Source organism: Procambarus clarkii, chromosome 80, assembly GCF_040958095.1.
Source record: "Procambarus clarkii isolate CNS0578487 chromosome 80, FALCON_Pclarkii_2.0, whole genome shotgun sequence".
Classification (NCBI taxonomy): Eukaryota; Metazoa; Arthropoda; class Malacostraca; order Decapoda; family Cambaridae; genus Procambarus; species Procambarus clarkii.
In genome coordinates, this window is record NC_091229.1 from 3223601 (window position 1) to 3240637 (window position 17037).

The following is a 17037-nucleotide window of genomic DNA, read 5'->3' on the forward strand; positions in this document are numbered from 1 at the left end:
ATGAAGACCAGAGCTAACAGAAGAAAAGTGGGAACCCAGTTCGGAAGCGACCTGCATCGGGTCCGCCACAAGAGTATCACGGAGGTGAAGGACCGGTGAAACATCGGGAACGAACTTACCCGCTATCTTGCGGATACGCTTCCAGATCTGGGCCAGAGGGGCCTCGGACGTAATTGTTGAGACATAAGATGCCCAACATTCACGTTTAGGCGTACGGATGGCCCTACGGGCCACCGCACTCGCTTTCCGAAAGAAAAGAAAAGAATCGGTCGTCTGCCTACGGCGGTGCCTCTTCCAGGCTGCACTCTTACAGCGGACAGCCCGAGCACAGTCCGCATTCCACCAGGGAACGCACTTCCGTGGACCCCGAGAGGAAGAGCGAGGAATAGAGTGGAGGGCAGCGTTGAAGACAGTGTCATGAAAAAGGAGGAGAGCGCGGGAGAGAGGCAGAAGGGAGAGGTCAGAGAGAGCAGCACTGAGGGTAAATAGGGTCCAGTCTGCCTTAGCAAACTGCCACCTAGGGAAAGAGAGGGAAGGGCGAAAAGAGAAAAAGGTAATAAGGATGGGGAAATGATCACTTCCATGGAGGTCATCAAGAACCTGCCACGTGAAATCTAAGTAAAGAGAAGAAGAGCAGAGAGAAAGATCAAGACAAGAAAGGGTGCAAGTCCGAGAGTCCAAATGAGTGGGCTCACCAGAATTCAGAAGAGACAGGGAAGAAGAGAGGAGAAACGGCTCAAGGAGGCGACCCCGGGTATTCGTCAGAACATCACCCCAAAGAGAATGACGACAATTGAAGTCACCCAGCAGGAGCACAGGCTCCGGCAAGGAGTCTAGGAGGTGTTTCAAATCAGGAAGAGAGAGCGGGACACTCGGGGGGAGATAAATGGAACAAACTGTGTACCATTTCCCCACAAAGATACGAGCAGCAGAACAATGGAGAGGCGAAGGAAAAAGTAAAGGAACAAAGGTAACATCAGCCCGAATCAAGAGAGCAGAAGAATTAGAAGCCCCAGCAATGGCTGGGGGGGGGAGAGAAAGGAATAGCCACGAAAACGACCAGGACGAGCACCAAGCATTGGCTCATGGAGACAGATACAAAGCGGCGAAAACCGCGAAATCAGAAGTTGGAGTTCGAGGAAATTGGCGTAATAACCTCGAACGTTCCATTGAAGAATGGACAACGACGAGAAGAGAAAGGACAAAAACAGAGAACAAGGAAGAAACAAAGGCGAAAGAGCAACAGAGCACGTTAAAGAATATCAGGGGTCGGGATCAGGTCAGCAAAGTCAGGGTTAGGGGGCATGGGTAAACTGAGCAAACACGGAGGAAGGAAACGGGAGAACAGATCAGAGGTGGGCGGGCAGGGTCCGGAGGAGGAGGAGGAAGAGGAGGAGACAACGGAGAGGAGCAGTCAAGGACAGCAGCAGGAAGAGGGGGGAGTAGAAAGAGGGGAGCGCACCCCAGCAAGAGCAGCAACCGAAAGGGAAGCAGGGGCCAAAGAAACCTCCATAGCAGGAACAGGGGGCGCAAGCACTGAAACGGGAGGGGAAGGAGCAACAGAGCCAGAAGGAGGAGCTGAGGAAGAAAGCGAAGCCTTCTTACCCGCCGGGGAAGAGGAAGGAGAGGAGCCAGGCTTACGCTTCTGACTTAAAGAGACCGGTGTCCCAGCAACTACGTACCGGGCAACGGATTCCAGTGTCTCAACAGGAGAAGCCGAACGAGAGCACACACGACGGCCGTTAGGAGAGCGATGGACATCCGCCCGCACCGACAGGCGGTGGGGAGAGCCGAAAGATGGAGGAAGAGGATGGGAAGGAGGATCGGAGGGGGACGAGGAAGAAGACACAGAAGACACGACAGACCGGGTAGAAGGAAGGGGAACCCCAGACAGAGGACCAGGAGGAGGATCCTTCGGGAGAGAACCCAAAGGAACAGAGGAGGGGGCAGTGGGCGCATCAGGGTCCAAGGCCCGGAAACGGTTGTGAGTCTGAGGAAGGCGGGAAGGACGAGGAGAGGAAGAGCGCAACACGCGAGCATAAGAGATATTAGCATAAGGCGGAAGCCGGCGAACCTGGCGCCTCGCCTCAGGAAAAGATAAACGCTCCCGGTGCTTCAGGTTGAGGACGGCTGCCTCAAGCTTGTAATGGACACACGCACGGGAGAAGGTAGGATGGGCCTCACCGCAGTTGAGGCAACGAGCCTGGGGAGAAGTGCACTCCGACTTAGAGTGACCTTCGCCACCACACAAAGGACAGAGAGAGACAGTCCCGGAGCAGCGGAGGGCACCATGCCCAAACCTCCAGCACTTGTTGCAGAGCCGAGGAGAAGGAATGTGCTCCTGGACAGAGCACCTGGCACCAGCAAGAATGACAGAGGGTGGAAGGGTCCTACCATCAAAGGTAATCTTCACAACCCGGAGGGGTTGACGGCGACTACCACGAGGGGGACGAGTCAAAGTGTCCACCTGGAGAATAGAATGGCCCTGGGCAGCGAGGATATGTCGAATATCGTCGTGGCAGTCGCGCAGGTCCCGAACACCGGTCGCAACATGGGGCGGGAGCAAAATAGTGCCAACACTGGCATTCAACTGAGCGTTCTTCGAGACCCGAACGGGGGTCTCGCCAAGGCAGGATAAGGCAGCCAAGCGGGAAGCAGCATCCTGAGAAGGAGCAGCAACGACACGTGTACCGAGACGAGTGGGGTTCAAAGTAATGGAGGCATCCACGGAATCAACGAGATGTCGATGGAGGGAGAAATCGTCAGGCGGTGCAGAATCAAGAGGGAGGAGATCAAAATATTTGGCCTACGAAGCGGGAGCAAACAAGGATTGATAGGTAGCAGAACTGGAAGGAATCGAGCGAGGGCGGCCGTGGCGAGGACGGCGGTGAGAACCCCCAGAGAGAGAGGGGTTAAAAGGTGCAGTAGTTACAACTAGAGAAGGAGCCGCACCAGGGGACGAGGTAGTCACCACTGGGGGCTTGGGGCTCGACCCAACAACAGAGGAGGGAGGGGAGCCAGGGGAAGGACTCAGAGAGGCCAAAGGAGGAGCAAGGTCGGGGCCCAACGCAGCGGAGGCTACAGAGCCCGGTCTTCCAACACGGACTGACTCGGGGGCTTGGTCGCCCACCCCACGAGCCTGAGAAGGTAAGCCAGAAGCAGCCGAAACAGGGGTTATCATCTTGACGAAAAGAAGAATTCATTCACGAATGTGCCCCCACACCCACCATGGAGCCACAATTAGAAGCAGGACACCCAACAAGAAGCTATCGCCGATCTTGTCGGGGCCTCCTAGGGGTGCGTCGTGAGTATACGCCCCACAAACGCCACCTTAAGAAACCGACAGTCCGTCGATATTGGGTTCAGTAACGAAAGGGGGATTGACAATAAAAGGTTCCCCTCGCTCTCTACGTCGGGTACTACAGTTCTACGGGTGCAAGAGTATGCTTCCTCAAGCACCCAGGCGTCAAAATAGAAGAAGTCCAAGGGAAGAACCAGAACGAGCAAACGGTCGGCAGGAAACGGCAAGCAGATAGGAGAAGAGGGGGGAGAAAAACGAAACAGAAGGAAAAGGAAAAGATTCCCAGCAGAATTGGAGAGGACGGCAGCAGGAGCACAAGGCTAGAAAAGGACAGAGGACTGTCCCAAGGAGCATCATACTCCGGCAGCCGCCCACGAAGCCCCCACACGGCGACAACGAGCTGAGCGGGGAGGGGGTATTCCTGCTGAATTACTCAGGGGTTCACGTAGGATATATCTTACGAGGTCTTGTGATGCATGAGAGGAGGTAAGGAAGGCTGGTAGAGCAATCTGTGAGGTTGTGCGGACACCAAGGCCGCCGAACCACAAAGGAAGGGTTGCTTGCTCCCATTGAGAGTCGTCTAATGGAAGGTTCAGGACTTTCACCAGCATGGACCTCAGAAGGGTGTCATAAACATTTAATTTGGGGCTGATGTAGGATGAAGAACACCTCAGACAGTAAGTCAATTTAGGGAGAGATAAGCATCATACGAGAATTAAGAGAGCATCATGGGCATCAGCCTTGTCAATCCTGTCTAACATTCTCCTTAGGTCAGTGATTTTTGCCTCCAGAACCTCCTCGATTGCTTGCAGGCCTATAGGGCACCCAGGAGGGTGCAGTCAGATGGCTCGACAACTATAATGTATGGAAGAACAGTTTTTATTTGGCCTGTGATGTCTGGGTTGCGGGAGACTATTTCCCAATTGGATACATTGAGATTGAGGCCCAAGGGTGCTCCTTGCTCCTGGATTTTCCTTACATCCTCCAAAATAGTATCTGAGGTTACAGCGAAAGTGCCATCATCCAGGTACCAGATGTTTAGCTCGCGATCCCTTGATGGGACCGAACTGTCGATTACATAGCTTAACACATTTAATTTATTCTTTTATAGTGTATAATTACTCTGATAACACCAGATTTATATGTAAACTATAGTTATCTGAATGTAGTGTTCTCCGACTTAGTCAGGTGTCGTCCTCCTCAGCCTGACCTGTTGTCAGGTACGACACACGTACATAACTTGAGCCCTGACTAAGGACAAAATAAAATAAAGGTAAAATTTTATCATGGATATTTATCTACATTACCCAAAAACGTGGGTATCTTATATGTCGAGTTACATATACAAATTATTGGACACTGTACATTAGATGTACAGTTATATATATATTTAGTACAATAACAAAGAGCAGAGTTACTCAGCAGTGATAATGGTTCTCTTCTGAACCCTTTTACTTCTCTTGCCTGTATCTACTACGTAATAGCAAGACAGTTCTTAAGACCCTCAGCCAACTACACTGACAAGACGGTATATACATCCAGCTAACGCAATCGTCTGTAGAACTTATCTACCTTCTCGTGGCTCAATATAATTATCCTGATGTCGACGGTAGATTTTTAACATTCCCTACGGCGTTGACAGTCACCATCTTCCACTGGTCGTATTTCAGAAGAGAGTGGATCCTCGTCACAATTTCGCCATACGGCTGGTCACACAACTAGGCCATGTCAACAGGGTGGAAGAGTGTAGAGTACTGCCCATGTTCTGACCTGTACTCATTGCCTCGCCCGGTGATTCTGATTGGCCAACAGAATTCCCGCCACCGGACGAGCCACGCCGTGTGGGTCGTTAACAACCTGCATGGTTGTTAAAGTCGTTTCCTCCTGTAACATTTAGTAAGAAAGCATTACTCTTAAGTACCACTACTTATACTCTGATGCGACGCAATAACACGATAAAAGAAACTTCCTGTAACAGATTATCAGTGACCACTCAGATAGCTAAGCAGAAAAGGAGGGGGGGGCTAAGGGATGACCTTGTTGGACGTTTTCACAGGAGTCTATTTCATGCTCCCCAAACAGAAGCTTACCGTCCCCACTGTAGCACGATCGGATGAATAAGTAAAGGGGAAGGAAATGGTTGTGTACAGCCCTGAGGACAACGTCTCTTCTGATTTGATTGAAGGCATTTATAAAATCAAGATTTACTAGTGTCCTCTGGTCCGAGGACCAGAGGACACTAGTAATGTAAGCCCGTGCTGCATGTGCTCCAGTTTCACTGCCTTGGGGGGGGGATCCCAAACCCGAGCTGATTAGGTTTCAGCAAGGTGGCTGCTTCCTGGCTGATAGATCTCAATGCAACCTTAGCTACGAGGCGTCGGAAGGTGTTGTCAACAGCAATGGGCCTGATTCCCCCGCCCCCCTTCTTTAGAGAACAGCCCGATGACCACAGGGACGCATGTTGGATAATTTGATAAGTTCCACTAGAAGGTCCTTTGAGACCTCTCCAAGCACCGGATTCAACATTTGGTTGATGTGCTGGGGTCTTAAGCCTGTGAAGCCCATGCTGAACCTGTTAGAAAAGACATGGCTGCTTTTTACACCTGGGATGCTAGAACAGTCAAGGGAATTTATGCCAGTATTGTTTTCCTGGAGATCAATGCTACTGTCTGGAGCTCTATTTGGGTGTTTGTCTTGTAGAGCCTCTGCTGTCGTGTCGTTCCTGGAGGCAATAGTGTCATCGCTGGTTATGATTCTGATTGCACCTGTGGTATTGCCCTCTTTATCCTGGTGATCTGTGCTCTTATTTTGTGGTTGTCCAGTGAGCTATTGCTGGTCGTCCAGCGGCTGGTGTTCTTGGCACGAGGAGGAAGGCGGACCAGGTTTTCTTCTCTGGAGAATTCATTAATAGCCCTAATTACTGAGGTTGCAAATGACTTGTCTCTCCTCGGCAGTAAATGCTAGGCATGCATTCTCAAATAGTAGAAGATTGTGCCATGCTCCAATGGTTCTAGGAGCATCGTTGACCTTTGTCAGCATGAGTTTGGTAGATGCTTGGTGACGGGCAGCCTTGTAGATGTGGGGTAAGGTCCTGGTGGACGTCGCTTTGACATAAAGGAGATTATCTGCTGAAATAAAGTTGAGAGAGGTATTGTTCCTCTCTCCTGCAGCAGGTTGTCCATTGTCTCTGCCCTGGGGCGGGCCCCTAGACCCTAGACAACGACTTGAGTTGACAGAATGTTGTTGGCGGACAGTTCCATCAGAAACAAGACGAAACCGTTTGTCACACACTGGACAGTTTCTACTTTGGCGTTCCCCTTCTTGGCTGGAAGGGGGCTTTGTGACAGGTGCGACATACGCCATGCCAAGATGTCCTGACGACTGGCTGCCCACTGACTGTACCCTCTCCTTGTCCGAATGGACTGTAGCAAGGCAAGCATTACCCTGCTGAGAAGTTGGGCATGGCCTGGGCACCATTAGTGTGCTGGGTGGGTGGCTGGTGGTTGATGGGTGGCTGGGCCAGGCACTGGTAGCAGAGTGGGGGAAGATGGTGTGTGGGCTGTGCTATGGGGCAGGGGTTATGGAGGGGCACACAAGGGAGACCGCCGTCACACTTATTACACAAATTTCAACACTCGGGAAATCATCAATGCAGTTTGTTTTAACACTACACTCACCGGAATTGATTGGAAACGCACTAACGTCAACCTAACATCACTGTAGGCTGCTTGAGAGCCTCCAATTCACTACCCCCTCCCCCCACCACTCCCCGCTTGGGGGCTGGTATGAAGCGGCACTGGGACAACGGCGACCCTTAGCATCCATGTTGGAAATAAACCAACATTTAATTGTTATTTGCATGCTAAGCACAGCATTTACTATCATTACTAACTTGTAGAACTAATTGAAATTAATATTTTCCCTACTGCGGATTATTTGCCAAATTCTTCCTACTTGGCATGGCGATAAGTGAACATATGAATGGAAGTAACTACAGAAGGTCTATTGGCCCATACTTCCTCTTGCTGCTTCCATATTGGTGTTACAAATGAGAAGAAATGTAGGTGTTAAGGCAGTCTTCTCTATGGCTGGAGGAAATGCCAATCACATTAGAAAAAAAAAATGTTGACTGCTTGGCGGTTGTCTTCCTGTGGTAAAGTGAGAGGGAAAAACACGCAAAACAAATCTTATAAATAATGAAACTTTAATTTACTTTAAACAAACATAAACAAAATAAAGATAATCCCTTGGCTATGTACAGTGCTGATCAAAACAAAGACAAAACACAACATAAAATAAAATAATGATTACGTTACTCTACAATTAGCAAGACAAAAATTAGTAAATGGTGCTGAGAATATTGGCTGGCTGAAACCTCCACTTAGTATACAGGACGAATGCTTAGATAGAAGCGTCAGCTCTAGAGCACAAAGAATATTCTGAGGACAACTGCTCGAGCAAGACTATATATAGGCGAGCAGATGGCGCTGGAGTCACGTGAAGTTGCTGATTCACCAATGGGGAGAACGTTGGCTTGAAGTGGTAGTTTGGTGATCGACGAGGGTTGTGCGTCGACAGCGAGGAGGGGGGGAGTGGAGTGAATGTACCTCCCTGTAGAGAAGTATGTTATTCCACTTCTATAATATTCTTGAATGTGATATCTTGATGCTGATACATCAAGATACATCAATGTGGTAAACATCTGGTACTTGGAACATGACCCCAGGAGCCATGTGTCTCAGACGCTATGGGAACAAGAGGTATTGATCTTCCAGTCGCCTGTACTTGAGTAACTTTGCTATTTCCCTGTGGTTGACCGCCCCACCTGCTTGATCAGCTCTGATATGTACATAGGTGTCAGCCAGGGTGGATACACATGTGTAGTCCCACACCAACTGTCTACCCTCCTTACAGGAGTATATGGTAATTCCATCAAGGCAAAGTGCGGGGAAATCTAGGTTTTGGAACCCTAGGATGCGAGGTTCTTCCTCTGCTGGGCACCAAGCTGAAACGAGGCTTCTCTTGATGATGTCATTGACCTCGTTGTGTCTTGCATGCCAGCCCTTTGTGCTTCCGCAATTCGACCCATGCAGTCCATATTGGTCTGCTTCCACCCTGTTGCAAATACACTTGTATTCATTGTGAATTGGGGCACCAAGGCCACTGCTACATGAAGGGATTCCGGATCTAGGCGCTTGCCCATTGCTGACATGGTAATGTAGTGTGGGTTGGCGGTGTTGTTGTCGTTGATCCTTCTTTCTGGACAACCCAACCCACAACTCGGAAGAGTGCTTATACTTTTACCAGGAGATCACCCTGGGCGCTTCTGGCTATTGGAGAGGGGCTCAACGTCACACATTTAGGGGACGCGGCTCAAATACTTAGCCTTGTTGTCACGTGCACACACCCACTCGAGCCGCTGTGACTCCCTACTCTCTCCTTAGGTGATATGATCTCCTCAATCCCCTTTGACTTATTAGTTTTCCGTCCTACCCTGTCCACAGCAGTGGTTCTTGGTTCTTTCTCTCTCTATCTCTCCTTCTTTACTACTTCCTGGGAAGCCTCACTAGGACAAGGGCAAACACTGGCAAATTTGAATATATTTACTGGACAAAGCACATACACAATACATACACACATATAATAATAATAATAATAAGGAATCCCACACTCTATACTATTTCAGTCAGGTTGCACTCCAACACCATCAGAACACTATCATCTGCTTATTTAGTTGTATTCTATCTCCTGATTCACCACCTAATATTACCAACCTCCTCAAGTAGGTCAAGTCTTATAATACAATGTTGCACTATCAGCAAGAGAATATATATATCTATAAACATGTACAAAGAAAATCAGCATATGAATGCAATAACATATATATATCAGTATAAATGTTCCTTGATGCACATCAATGATCAATCGATCACCCTATCAGTCCTAGAACACATACATCTGTAGGTAATCCAGCCTACGACTGTAACTAAACTTCAGTATAAACACTTCTCAGCACAAGAATGGCAAACAATCACTCACCTTTCACTGCGTCTTGCACGCTAATGACAACTAAACACTCTATCACCTCCCTACAAGTAATCATTTAGAACCTCCTTTCCACATCTGGAAGTTCACTACCCTGATCTCTTCAGGTTCTTCCGGGTTTAACTACCAGGATCCTCTGCAGCTCCTCTTGGCTGCTACACCATGAAGTTTTCCTTGAGCAACTATGGTGCTCCACCACTTCTGCTAGGGTCCTCCACAGCTCTCCTGGCTGCTACACCATGAAGTTTCCTCGAACAACTGTGGTGCTTCACCACCTCTACAGAAGCACGTGACACTCCTCTTCACTGCTTCTCCTTACAGCTAGAGGTCCTCTCTTCCACTACCTTGGAGTTTCATCAACTACTCCCTCTGTGCTGGCTTCGAAGTTCTCAGCAACTCTTCTCCAAAGACATACCTGCAACCCATTGACACTCCAATAAAAATGTTTCCCCTTAAACACATAAACAAAAATAACCACACAATATGTTTGCCTCCTACATCTATCTGCTCTCTACATACTGAGAGAGTGGACTCCCCTATTTTGGGCTGGTCCATGCTTCGCTTTGCCCGGCGGGCCTCACTCACTCTGGGAGGGTCCTCAGCCAGGAGCTGGGCCCCCCTCAGTCACCTGCCAGCGTTCAGAGGAGATGGATGTCGCTCCGTGTTCCTCCCTCTCCACTCTCTTATTTTAGGCCTCCTGCCTTATCAAAACATGTCTAACTTATCAATAAACATTGCTACTGTCGCTGGGAACACGACCAACTACAAATAATCACTATGAACTGGCTTAAATCGTGCTTACCATAGATTGCCTAGTCGAGGGCGCTCTTCCCTCTGACAGAGTCTGGTCAGGGCACTCCCACGGCCCACGATAATGTCTCTGGGCGGCTTAATAAGCACTCCTCGCCGTCCAGGACTTGAGACCACAACGTTCCCAGCTCGATTCCACAGCTGGCATGCCTGCACACTTCTCTTCTCTTCTCTTGGAGATATATCACTAGGGGTTCTTTTCTGACGGGAGCTCAAACGGAGCACGGCTTCCCCCTGCGATGTCTGGCACTCAAGTGAGCTCAAAGCCCTCCAGAAGCGAGCCTCATGCCTCCAACAAATTATCTACATCTCCTAACCAGTCATTTATCTATTTTCTTATTCACTGCCCATAATCTCAAATTGTTCATCAAATCCAACCAGCTATTTTATATTGGTGTCTTCACCTCCATATTTCCCAGACCTTATAGTCAGGTCAGGCTTGATAGAATAATTCTCAAAGGAGAGACTCGTTTTTCGGCTGCCTGGGATCATAACGCTCCCTCACCCTTGTTTTTAAGAATTATTCTAGCGGCTAGGCTCGAGATAACGCATCAGCTACGACGTTTTCTCGTCCTCTTATGTGCATTATCACCAGGTCATACTCTTGGAACAATAAAAACCATCTGGTCAACCTCTGGTTCGCATGCTTTATTTTCTTCAAGAAAACTAGGGGATTATGGTCTGTATACACCGTCACTGGGTGTCCTCCCCCACTCACATACACTTCAAAATGTTTCAATGCCATCACCAGGGCCAAAGTCTCTTTCTCGACCGTACTGTACGACCTCTGGTGCTTAACCAACTTCTTTGAAAAGAAGGACATGGGACGGTAAATTCCATCATTCTGCTGCGTCAGTACAGCTCCAGCCCCTATATCACTGGCATCTACAAATAACGTAAACGGCGCTCCAAAATCTGGCGACACTAGCACAGGCGCCTCGGTCAACAGTCTTTTGGTCTTTTCAAACGCTTCTTGTGCTGTTCCATTCCACTTCCACTTCTTGCTCTTTGATAGCAAACTCGTCATAGGAGCGGCTATGGTGGAGAAATTTCCGCAGAACTTCCAGTAATATCCAATCATACCGAGGTATCTCAACAATTCTTTCTTACTCCTGGGCACCGGGAAGTTGTCAATGGCCTCCACCTTTGTTCTTACCGGAGCAACCTCGCCTTGCCCTACTATATATCCAAGGTACTCCAGGCGGGCTCTCCCGAACTTGCTTTTCGCTAAGTTGATCGTCATGTTGGCCTTCTCCAATCGATCAAACAAATCTAAAAGTCGATCCACGTGATTCTTCCAGGAATCAGCGAACACTACAATATCATCGATGTACACTGCACATCCAGTCGCGCCTTGTAATACCTGATTCATTACTCGTTGGAAACAACTACCACTGTTCTTCTTTCCGAATGGCACCACTTTATATTGGTACAAGCCGTTGGGTGTCACGAACGCTGAGATCCTCTTGGCCTCCTCGGACAGGGGAATCTGGTAGTATCCCTTCAACAAGTCTATCTTCGAGACATACCGTGCACTCCCAATCCGATCAAGGCAATCGTCAATGCGTGGTATCGGGAACGAATCAGCGACTGTGACTGCATTCACTTTCCTGTAATCAGTGCAGAACCGGTACGTGCCATCTCTTTTCTTCACGAGGAGGCACGGCAAACCCCAGTCACTGTTGCTAACCTCTGCCAAGTCGTTATCTAGCAGATACTTTACTTCTGCTCTCATTGCTGCTGCTTTCTCCGGATAAACTCTGTAAGGGTGCTGCTTGATGGGGTCAGCACTCCCTACATTCACTTCGTGCACCATTCCGCGGTGTCTTCTGGGCACGTCCGTGAATAACGACTCATTCCTCCGTAGGATCTCAACTAGTTCCTGGCGTTGGTCATCCTTCAAATGACCCAAACGCTCACCTATCTTGGCCAGGCTTTCCGTATTTGATATCTTCGCGCCATCGGCCCTCTCTAACGTACAGTTCTCCTCCTCCATTCCTTTGCCGTTTCCCACGCAAAGCACAGTCTCCTGCAACGGGGTTACCATCTGTTCTTCCTCGCCTAGAGGTTTATCTTTGTCATAGTACCTCTTTATCATGTTCACGTGGCAAACCTGTGACTTCCTCGGACGATCTGGCATGTGGATTACATAATTCACATCCCCTAACGCCTTCTGGATGGTATATGGTCCACAAAATCTCGACTCGTATATACTTCCTTTCTCCTGCAGTAGGACTAACACCTGATCTCCTTGAAATATCCTGCCCTTCGCCTTCCTGTCGTGATATCTTACTATCTCTGTCTGGGACGTTCTCAAATTTTCCTTGGCCAAAGCTCTGGCTCTAGAGAGTCGCTCTCTAAAAGTTTTCACATACTGTCCCACGTCCACCTTAGGCCTATCCACGGTGAGCTGCTCCTTCAGCGCACCCACTGGGCTCCTCACGTAGTGTCCGTACACCAGTTGATATGGGGTGAATCTGAGTGATTCTACTACCCCATCCCTGATGGCGAACAACACGGATGGTAATGTCTTGTCCCAACTACTCCCTTTCTCAGCACAGTATATCCTCAACAAGCTCTTTAGCGTTCCATGGAAACGTTCCAATGCTCCCTGCGACTGAGGGTGATACGGTGACGAGCGCACTTGCTCTACCCTCCATCCTTTCACAGTTTCCCTAAACAACTTAGACTGGAAGACCGTCTGGTCTTGGTCCGTCTGGATAACCTTGGGCATTCCTACCCACGCAACATAGTTCTGTAGTCTATCCAGAACGGCTCTCGACGTCACTTTTCTCAGGGGGATTGCTTCGGGGAAACGGGTGGCCGTGCACATTATGGTCAGTAAATACTCGTGGCCTCTTCTGGTCCTCGGCAACGGACCTACACCGTCTATCAAGACTCTCTCAAAAGGCTCGCCAAATGCCGGTATGGGCTTTAAGGGTGCCTTTGGTATAGCCGGAGCCGACTTACCTGCACGTTGGCACGCCAAACATGTCCTACAGTACTTCTTCACCTTCTTCCACACGTTCGGCCAGTAGAAGTGGTCCTGCACCTTATTTAAGGTCTTCTTCACCCCTAAGTGCCCTGCCATATCTACGGAGTGGGCTAGTTCTAGCACTGCCGCCCTAAACTCCTTCGGCACTAACACTTGGTGCTTCTCCAACCACACCTTATCTGCGCCGGCTTTGTCCGGTCGCCACTTCCTCATTAGTACGTCATCGTCCAAGTAGTAATACACGGGGGACTCCAGACATGAGTTTACCCCCTTTTGCCTCCCTGATTAGATCTATAAACTCCTCTTTCTGAGCCCTAATCAGGTCCGCTCGGTTCACGCTGAACCTTTCAGGTAGGGTCATCTTCACTTCCTGTCTCCTCGAATCCTCATTCTTCTGAGCTGGATCTTCATCGAACAGCCCAGACATGTCCATGTTGACCTCCTCCCTTGGTGGAGTCGACACTGCCACATCATCTCCAATGTCTTCCTCGGCAGCTACATCCGACTCTGTCACTACACAGGCCGGGTATACGATGACTTGACTGTCCTCTGCCTCATCTTCAAGGATGCTGGCTAGATCCACCTTGTCCGGCGTTCCACTTGTACCGCGGTCCTCCTGGTTCACCTCCGGCACAGCTTTTACTATCAGCTCTGGCAACACCTTGGACCCACACAAGTCGTTCCCCAGGATCACTTGGACTCCTGGAACAGGTATGTTGGGGCACACTCCCAACATCACCTCCGCCGACAAATAATCTGACTTCAACTGGACAGCACACACGGGCATGTCACTCTTAGACAACAACCCATGAACCTTTATCCTCCTACTGCCAGCTAACAGTCGATCATTACCTATTAGGCCTCTCAGAATCAAGCTCTGATTGGCTCCAGTATCCCTGAGGATACTAACCTCCACCTCGGGTTGACCTTCTATGCCGACCCAACCTTTACTAATGAACGGCCTATACCGCTCGTTCATCAAATCTACCTTCTGTGGTTTGTCTTGTTGTACATCAACGTACTTCCTCCGGGGATCACATGTGGTCAGGGTCACGACTCTCTTGCCCTGCCGACAATCTCGCATCATGTGACCCGATCTGTTGCACTTGTAGCATCTCATTTGGGAGAAATCTCTCCTCTACGCCCCCGAGTGGCTCTGACTCTGCCCACTCGTATTGGAGTTCCTCGGGCCAGACGTACTACTCGTACTCTGTGGAGCTTCATTGGACTCTTGTCTCCTCTGCACATTTTTATTTTCCTGCTTACCTCCAGCTGGCACTCGGCAACTTTCCTTCTGGGGGCTTAAAACTAGCTGGTCTGCATGTCTGCCCCCCAAAACTTCTTCCTCCCCAGACTCCACTGGATCTGCGATTGTTGCGTCTCACCTCATTCTTCACTCTGTTCTCCCTCAAGCCCTTATATGCTTCCGTAATCATATCTGTGGCATCTTTCACATCCTTTATCCCTGCTTCTTGAATTTTGAACTTTGTTTCGGGATGCATCATCTCCAAGAACTTCTCCATGACCATCAGTTGCTTCAGGTCAGCATAAGATCCAACTCCAGCAGCCTCAATCCACTTCTGGAATCGTCTTTCCAGATCCCTTGCTGTCTCAGCAAACGTACATGCTCCAACTTTGATCATCTCTCTGAAGCGCTTCCTATAAGCTTCTGGGGTTAGCTGAAACGAGCGCAATATGCTGCTCTTTACTGTGGCATAATCCTGGCACTCTTCCAGTGACAATTGGGTGTATACCTCCCTGGCTGCACCGGTCAATCTTAACTGGACCAGCTGGGCCCATACCTCCTGTGTCCACTCTTTGATACTGGCTACTTTTTCAAAATGCTCGAAGAAGCTGTCTGCCTCTTCGGGCACAAGCAAGGCAATATCCTTCTCCTTAACCCTAACATCTGGTGAGTAAGATACCTGGGTGGTGCCCTCTGGCATCCCATGTTCAATCCTTTGTTCAGCCAAGGTTCTGTTCGCTTCTGTCTGCATTTGTTTTGTTCTCTCTTTTTCTTTTTCCACCTCTAGCCTGGCTTTCTCTTTTTCTTTCTCTTGTTCCAACTCCAGTTCCCTTATTCTGGTTTTCTTTTTTTCTTTCACCATCTCTAGTCTTGCTTTCTCTTTTTCTATTTCCATTCTGGTTTTCTCTTTTTCCTACTCGGCTTCATTTTTCATCTGGAGTTCCAATTTCATCTTTTCCAGCTGGAACTGTCTCTCCTTGTCCTCTCGTTGTTGCTGCATCTGGAGCTCTAACTGGAATCTCTCCAAGCTCCTATTCCGGCTACTCCTGCTACTGCGGCTACTCTTGCTGCTCCTACTCGATCCCTGGGATCTCACTTCATCCTGCTCATCATCCTCCTTTCCACTTTCAGCTACTTTCTGGGCTCCTTGTTCTATCTCTTCACTTTTGGCTCTTAACTGCCTCAGGACCTCATCCTTCATCCCAGCTACTTTATATGCTGTCAACCTGATGCCACATTTTTCTGCTATTTGTTTTAATTGATCCCTCGTGCAATCTTCCAGGTCCTCAGGCTTGCCTGACTCCACAAACGCTTGCACCTTATCCATCTTGTCCTGTGAGTTTTCCCAAGAGAGAGAATATACACCTGCGGTCACACAATTTATCTATTTCAACAAGGGGGTGTACAAATCCACTCTTGGACAGGGTGTGGGTGTGTCCGTTCACTCTCCCGGACACAGGCCCCCAATTTATTGTAGTGTGGGTTGGCGGTGTTGTTGTCGTTGATCCTTCTTTCTGGACAACCCAACCCACAACTCGGTAAAGTGCTTATACTTTTATCAGGAGATCACCCTGGGAGCTTCTGGCTATTGGAGAGGGGCTCAACGTCACACGTTTAGGAGACGCGGCTCCAATACTTAGCCTCGTTGTCACGTGCACACACCCACTCGAGCCGCTGTGACTCCCCACTCTCTCCTTAGGTGATATGATCTCAATCCCCTTTGACTTATTAGTTTTCCGTCCTACCCTGTCCACAGCAGTGGTTCTTGGTTCTTTCTCTCTCTATCTCTCCTTCTTTACTACTTCCTGGGAAGCCTCACTAGGACAAGGGCAAACACTGGCAAATTTGAATACATTTACTGGACAAAGCACATACACAATACATACACACATATAACAATAATAAGGAATCCCACACTCTATACTATTTCTTCCAAGTTGCACTCCAACACCATCAGAACACTATCATCTGCTTATCCAGTTGTATTCTATCTACTGATTCACCACCTAATATTACCAACCTCCTCAAGTAGGTCAAGTCTTATAATACAATGTTGCAGTATCAGCAAGAGAATATATATATTGTGACGGGAAAGTGTTGAAGTGTAGATGTTCGGCAGTCCTCCAATGGCAGGTGTCAATGCCTGGTTACACATAAAACAAAAATATAGACTGCTTGCCTGTTGTCTGTGGTAAGTGAGAGGGAGGAACACGTAAAACACAAAGTGTGAACAATGAAACATTAATATATTTACTTTAAACATAAATGAAAATAAAGACAAATCTTGGGGGGAATGAAAAATACAATAAAATAACAAAGATAAATGCAAAGACAATGTGAGACACAATATTACAAGAGTGAAATGTTAAAATGGTGCTGAGAATATCGGCTATGGCTGAGACCTCCCTTCGTATACGAGCCAATGAGCTAGTATGCCAGAGAGAGATGTCAACTCTAAGACCACAAAGAGTATTCTGAAGTTGATAGCTGGTCAGGCTCAGACGACGACTCAGGTAGAGGGCGCTGAGGTACGGTGTGCAGGTGCGCGGTCGGCGAGTCACCAATCAGGAGCAGGCAAGCTGGTGAAGGGTAGTTAGCTGGTTTGATGACGAGCCGGCGTGTGGAGGGTGTGTGGAGTGG

General features: G+C 48.8%; 1 protein-coding gene across 1 annotated transcript; it reads right to left on the reverse strand.

The window, feature by feature from the left end:
* Positions 1-4115: 4115 nt before the first annotated feature.
* LOC138357812 (uncharacterized) lies at positions 4116-13247 on the reverse strand. The gene is made up of 3 exons (XM_069314989.1): positions 11520-13247; positions 5085-5185; positions 4116-4368 (listed from the first exon to the last, which is right to left on the reverse strand). Exons 1-3 carry the CDS (start codon positions 13245-13247, stop codon positions 4116-4118), a joined length of 2082 nt encoding a protein of 693 aa, XP_069171090.1.
* Between the last annotated feature and the right edge of the window lie 3790 nt (positions 13248-17037).

Bases quoted from the DNA above. Each gene is read 5' to 3' on its own strand.
- LOC138357812 (XM_069314989.1), bottom strand. From the start codon at position 13,247: ATGGCAGGGCACTTAGGGGTGAAGAAGACCTTAAATAAGGTGCAGGAC. The intron at 5,186-11,519 runs GTATTACAAGGC...TAAATGTTACAG, and splicing joins TCCAACGAGTAATGAATCAG to GAGGAAACGACTTTAACAAC. The intron at 4,369-5,084 runs GCAATGAGTACA...TGTAATCGACAG, and splicing joins AATCAGAATCACCGGGCGAG to TTCGGTCCCATCAAGGGATC.